Below are 6,401 nucleotides of genomic sequence, written 5' to 3'. Positions count from 1 at the left end.
AAACTTGCTCTCATTACATAGATCTAAAAAGACTCATGGGAACCCTAACAATTATACAATAGATCTACAAAGGGTAATGAATTTAAAAAGTTGAACATACAAAACTTGCTCTCGTTACATAGATCTAAAAAGACCGATGGGAACCCTAACCCTCGCTAAGCATGCACACTGGCCCACAAGCTTAGTTGCAAGAAACATCCTAATGTTTTCAAAATTGGGGCGTTTCCAAAACTTGGAAACGCCTAATCTACAAGTGCGCCAGAAGAAAAGCTAACAAGGGCAAGTACTGATAAGAGATGATGGTAGGCTCTTGCATTATCATGGTGGGTGCATAGCGACTAATTCGTCAATGCACTATACGAATCACATCTTCAAGGATCATCTGCTCATGCCCTCCAAGAATCCAATTGCTCGCCTTGCGCACACGTCTAGCTTCTATGATGCATGTTTTGTTTGATTGCTAGTTTCTGTATGTGAGCAGAAATATACTTTTTTCAGCCTACCCCTGCCGTATCCTATTAACTCAAGTGGTGTTTCAGAAACGTTTCAAAACTACCACGTTTCCTGCATGGAAACGTTTCATACAACATAGCCCACAAGGCTCACAGCTAGCCATTAAGACGTTTGTGCAAACCTCAACACGCTGCATATATGCATATGCACATACACAATTGAGCTTCTCTTTATATAAAGGTCTATGTAATGAGAGCAAGTTCTACTGCAACAGCACCTCAGTCGCAATGGAGGAAAATAACAAATTCCCTGTGAAACATACACAACGACAAACAACAAACTTCGTCATGTGCACACCATAAAGCACATGTCATAAGATTCATATTCATCTACCGTAAGTTTAAGCATGTCAAATATGCAGACATCCATGCACTAAATAAGGTAGTGAGAACGTTTACTTCGGAAGTCAAAAACATGTCTCAAAAGGCACTTACCAAAGATCATGTCATCTCATTTGATCAGCTTCAGTTAAAAATATGCCGAAGAAGAAACTTTAACTAAGTATTGGCTCTTTTACCTTAAACGTAAGCCATATTACACTGTTCAAGCTCACAGCCAAAAGTAAGAACTCTGTCTATGAGAACTATGAAAAAATCATTTGGAACACAGCTTTCATTCCTGAAGGATATTACACCTGTTACTTCAGAAGTCACTTTTTGAATCCCAACCAAGCCAAGATCACGCCTAGATAATTATAATCCAAGAGACATCTAACCATGACCTTTTTGTAATCTGTAAAAGGGGGATATCTCATGAGAATATCAAACTTGAATCCTCGATGCAAAATTGTTTTTGGGTGACTGAATGTGTCAAAAGAATATTTTCCATGATAAGACCCCATACCGCTTTCTCCAAGTCCACCAAATGGCAAGCCATCAAGAGCAAACTACATAGTACAGATCAATGAGTCAATAGATTGCAAGCTTCATTCATCACACAACAATCAAGGGGATCTACTATGAGACATTATATATGCCATGAAGTATGTATGCAATGAGAAGGGAATGTGCACATTTAAGCCCTTCTTGTGGGTAGATGAGCATTCCATACTCACCTGCTGTCTTGGCTCCGTAATATTTCGCTCTTACATTTCTAAGTTCAAGACATATACACAAACCTCACCCTTGGTCTTCTATGCGAGGATGGAAATCATCTAATTTCTCAAAGTTATCAGCACAATGGCAACGATAGCATCAGAAGACTTGGGCCTCATTTAGTTCATATCTATCTTATCATGTGGAATCTTACAAAAGCCATGATGGCTTCTTTTCATGAGCCGAGTAATAAAAGCATGTCATCATGAAACTATATGGAAAGAAAAAGATTGACATTACCTGGAGAATCAGGTCATTGAAAACCACTGACCCAGCATGTAATCTAACAGCTGCCTTTTGCTTAAAAGCTGCATTGTTAGTGAAGACGTATACAGCAAGTGGTTTGGGGCGTGCCCTGACAAAACTCACAGCATCATCCATACAGCTAACCTAGCCAAAGTCAAATGGAATTTTAGAACCATGGAAACATCAGAAAGTAGATACATCACAGCAGTAATCAAATTTACTAAGAATAAAAGCTTCCCTAGTGGGTGCCACGATCAAACTTACAAAATGAGAAGGACCAAACCCCTCTTTCTTAACAAAGGCAATACGTCCTGCCACTTCATGACTGTCACATGATGTGTATGGAAGCTAATTTTTAAAGAACTGTACCCTGATCTAGCTCACAAGCATATGTCCTGTAACGTGTAGAAGGAAGGAATGCACTTTTGCAGGCCATAAACGCAACAATTGTGTTATGATGGGGGCACTCACAGGTTACTCGGTGTCAGCTTAGCCCCATGACCATGAAAGCATAACGAAAGCACGAGGGGAATGTAAAGATTCATGGAGTAAACAGATCCATAAACAGAGAGAGAGACTTACCTCAAGGATTGGAAGTATTGGACCAAAGATCTCCTCTTTCATCACTGCTGATTCAGTCCAGGGATTCAGCAAGATTGTTGGAGCCATGTAGCTGGACAATTAGAGTGTCACCCATACAGCTCTCATTATCTAAAGTCAAAGAACTGAATTGAGTTCATCATTACACAAAGTCACAGAAAATTCAATTGATAACAATATCCTTCAGGCCAGAGATGATTTCCACAATCTGAAGCCAAGATGCAAATGACATCTTCGAAATATGGTAATAAATCTTCCAAACTGAAATAATACATTTAGACCAACCTGCAAATTTCTTCCGTTTATCTATTGGAAAGCTATCATTCATATTAGGAGTTTGCAAAATGTTCAAAAAAGATGACAATTGCGAAGGACAACTCCACATAGGAAGTCTCAAATCAGGGTGAAAGGAATCAGCTAGTAACAACGGTTTCTTGCAGAGAGACCTGTACACTTGAGGAAGTGTATCAAGTCGAAGAAAGTAGAAGGAATACATTGAAGAGTTGGTAAGCTCTGAAACGAAGCAGAGATTGGGAGGCATACAGACGTCGATTGCCGAATCAGAGTAGCAATGACATGCAGAAAAAAAAAACCTGGAGTAGCTCTTAGTTTGTTAGGACGAACAAAGACAGAGTGAGCTTGCCCTGTCAAAACCTCAATTAAATCAAAATTCTGCCGCACGCAAACATGATGCAGAATTCCATTGTTTTAGACTTTAGTTCATGAGATCTCCATGTTCAAGCGCTGAGTCGAAGACATTTACCCAGAAACACCTCAGGTGGAAGCTACACTAGCATCTAAAAATTAGAATGCTGTCGTCAAGCAACGATCGTTTGAACAAGGAGTATTACGCGAGGCAACTAATGCTGTCTAGCTTTTTGTACCAGATGGCCAACGAAGGGGATTGACGCCCGAGTTAAAGGCCGTATACGTGCTACGTCCTATTTTCTTGCAAAATTCAGGTCATTGCAAGGGTCTTAAGCAACGATCATAGTTTCCAACGGATAAGGAATCATTGAAGTGGCTAAGTTACCTTTTTTTCTCGTCGAATTCGCCCCCATGAACGATCGTCTTAGATACCGATTCCTCCTCCAAAAGGCTCCTCAATCGCGATAAGTGTTTCAGATTAACAATTCGTGCATGATCTCTTGAAGAACTCGCATCCTCTCCGTAAAATTCTACGAGCGTCGTCTTCAATTTAGCGACCTACGCCGCCGCCCACCACATAGTGAGCAATTCAATATCCACATCGACAAAGCACCCCTTTCATCCAGACAACATGGGATTTTACCAATGTTTGGGCGATTGAATCTTCTGCGAGCACGTAGTCTGGAGCAATGCACGCCTGCCCGTAGGAAGTGTTCCATTTTCCGAAGGCCAATCTTCTAGCAGTCACCTTCAACAGTCGTATGGAATAGCGTCAATATTGGATGTTCGTAAGAACAACAAAAAGAAGCATTCACTCAGCGCTTGTAATTAAACGATTCTTCGCTTACATCCAGATCCGCTGTAGAATCAACGATGACTGGGCACTTTCCACCTAGCTCGAGAGTCACTGGAGTCAGATGCTTGGTGGCAGCAGTCATGACAATCTTGCCCACGGTCGAATTGCCTGTGGAAAATGGTGAGAGATCATGAATGGCTGCGCATTGGGGTGGCTCCTACACTACACAAGATCAAAGGGCAAAAACCTGTGAAGAAAATTTTGTCCCATTTCTGCTCCAGTAAAGCTGTGCACTCGTTAACTCCTCCTTCGACGACGCAAACAGCATTTTGATCCAAATACTCAGGTAACAACTTGGCAAACAAGGCGGAGGTGGCTGGTGCGACCTCTGAAGGCTTCAAAACAACAGCATTCCCAGCAGCGATAGCTCCGATAAGAGGATCCAGAGCTAAAGCTGCAGACATGCAGCTGATCCGTCAGAAAATCGAATCATCACTCACAGTATCAGGGAAGTAGGCATTGGTAAATACTTTATCTACCCCTATGACTCCTATCATCCAGGAAACTCGAAAGTTCAGGAGACGACTCCACTTTTGAACCACTAAAACAGAAAATGACCGCAGGAGATACTCACTCAACGGAAAATTCCACGGAGCTATGATCAGAACTACTCCCAGAGGCTCCGCCACAACTTCCGCAGTTGCGGGAAATGCGAGCACAGGCGTTGGGACCTGACATGTAAGTTTGAAAAGGCACAACGAAACGCGTGATGTGATATCAGAAACCACAGAGCGGCAATGAACTGAATTACAGAAATTCCGAGGTAAAGATCAAGATAGACGGACAGAACGATCCACAACAAGCACCTTCTGTGATGCAGCCCATTTCTTCAAGTTCTTTCGCGCGTATACGCAGGAATTCTTCAGGTACATGATCTGCCATGGGACGAGATCAAATTAGTATCTCCAAACTGCCAGGACGAGACCATGAAGCCGACCGTGCTTTCATTCAATGCACTGGGTATGGTCGTTCCAAGGGTCACTTCACGGTGTTCAGCTTGCCGACGATGTAATAATAACACGTTCCGACACACATGTTTCGCAAAGTCGCACACACATACGCTTCAACAAAATTGTCACAAGACGGTTCGACAAGGAGATGAAGAATAGCTCTGGAATAGCAACATTCCTCACAAGGCAGAAGCAAGAGAATAGTAGAGCGTTTTATGAGATTTTCAGCGCTGTAATCAACTTTCAATCGCCGGGGTCTGGGATTTGCATGCAGAGTCGTAATCCTTTTTCTAGTTGAGCTACATCTTCCATATAATGTCGTCTCGGTTTTCAATGACATCGCCCGAGACGCTTTCTACGGCAAGCATTTAGCCCCCTATTGAAAATTTGAGCGCACTCGGAACAATCGGTTTTCGTTTTGCACACGCCAGGCAACATTGGCAGCGGCGCGATCTTGGAAAACGTCCAATTTCACCGCATCCTGCAAAGTACATGCATTTGACAATATTCGCAAGACGCAGAAATCGTCACACAAACATCTCGCTAGAGGAGTTTACAATGGATCGACGAGACGAGTATTTCTCCGGCGCTAAAAGTTACGGCTTCAAACTATCCTCAGCATCCGCAATGAGACCGCGCCACACAATAAGAGGTTTGAGCGGAGAAACGGAACGCAGATGAAGCACAGCGGATCAACGGAGCAGGACAGAAACGAAAAGCGAATAAATGGAGCAATGGCATGCATGATTTGTGCAGAAAGGGAGCAAAAATGCACCTCAGAGAAGTAACTTTCATGGGAGGATTTGCCAAGGTCGGAGGAGAGGGCGTGGCAGAGGTCAAGTTCGCGTTGTTGGAGGAGGAGGAGGAGGGAGTCGAGCTGGCGAAGGCGCCAAGGAAGGGGAAGGGTGAGGCCGGAAAGAAAAGCGAGGCGGAGGCGGGAAGAGATGGGGAGGGAAGCAGAATGCGCCATGGAAGCTGGGATGAGAAGCAAATGAAATCCTGCAAGGAAGAAGAAAAGCTCAAATAAATACAAGGAAGACGAAACCTGTTCCATCCTCCCTTTCAATTAATTACATTTAAGCCCCTCCCTTTCAACATGCTTATTATAAGCTTGAAAACTCAAAATTAGCATGGCTAGTCTCGCTTATTTTTACAGAAATCAACTTAGAGAGACAGCCCTTCTTTCATCTTCAAAGTCACTCCCTCTTGGCCTCTACCTCCCTTGTGTGTTTTCGGTCAGTTCCCACCCATCTCGTCCGACTCATGTGTTTTCGGTCAGTTCCCACCCATCTCGTCCGACTCATCAGTTTTATTTCCACACCCTTCCATACCGTTCACAGATTAAACCCTCCGGTTCTCCCTAGGCCTTCCATTTTAATCCCCCAAGTCACCCTCACATAGCCCCTTGCTCTCACAAGTCTTGCTTAGAGGGTGTCCTAGGTCCCGAATTTTGGGTGTCCTTGTGCCACATTGCTTGTTGTGATGAGGTCAAAG

The 6,401-nt window shown here is 43.3% G+C and overlaps 1 protein-coding gene across 1 annotated transcript; it reads right to left on the bottom strand.

Annotated features, from left to right (window-relative positions):
- Positions 1-245: 245 nt before the first annotated feature.
- LOC147903295 (aldehyde dehydrogenase family 3 member H1-like) lies at positions 246-5,922 on the bottom strand. The gene is made up of 11 exons (XM_087372468.1): positions 5,683-5,922; positions 4,764-4,832; positions 4,532-4,628; positions 4,145-4,351; positions 3,950-4,065; positions 3,745-3,849; positions 3,487-3,659; positions 2,436-2,526; positions 1,848-1,997; positions 948-1,399; positions 246-762 (listed from the first exon to the last, which is right to left on the bottom strand). Exons 1-10 carry the CDS (start codon positions 5,875-5,877, stop codon positions 1,163-1,165), a joined length of 1,440 nt encoding a protein of 479 aa, XP_087228594.1. The 5' UTR covers positions 5,878-5,922; the 3' UTR covers positions 246-762; positions 948-1,162.
- Positions 5,923-6,401: the final 479 nt, after the last annotated feature.

This window comes from Dipteris shenzhenensis, chromosome 3 (genome assembly GCF_047967505.1).
Source record: "Dipteris shenzhenensis isolate YYH24624 ecotype China chromosome 3, Dip_SZ_1.0, whole genome shotgun sequence".
NCBI classification, from domain to species: domain Eukaryota; kingdom Viridiplantae; phylum Streptophyta; class Polypodiopsida; order Gleicheniales; family Dipteridaceae; genus Dipteris; species Dipteris shenzhenensis.
The sequence above is the reverse complement of the archived record's forward strand: the minus strand, read 5'-3'. Positions and strand labels throughout refer to the sequence as shown.

Excerpts from the sequence above, each read along its gene's own strand:
- LOC147903295 (XM_087372468.1), bottom strand. The coding sequence starts at position 5,877 with ATGGCGCATTCTGCTTCCCTCCCCATCTCTTCCCGCCTCCGCCTCGCT. Across the intron at positions 4,352-4,531 it reads TCCGTGGAATTTTCCGTTGA|CTTTAGCTCTGGATCCTCTT; the intron begins GTGAGTATCTCC and ends GCATGTCTGCAG. Across the intron at positions 1,998-2,435 it reads CAATACTTCCAATCCTTGAG|GTTAGCTGTATGGATGATGC; the intron begins GTAAGTCTCTCT and ends GACTTTGGCTAG.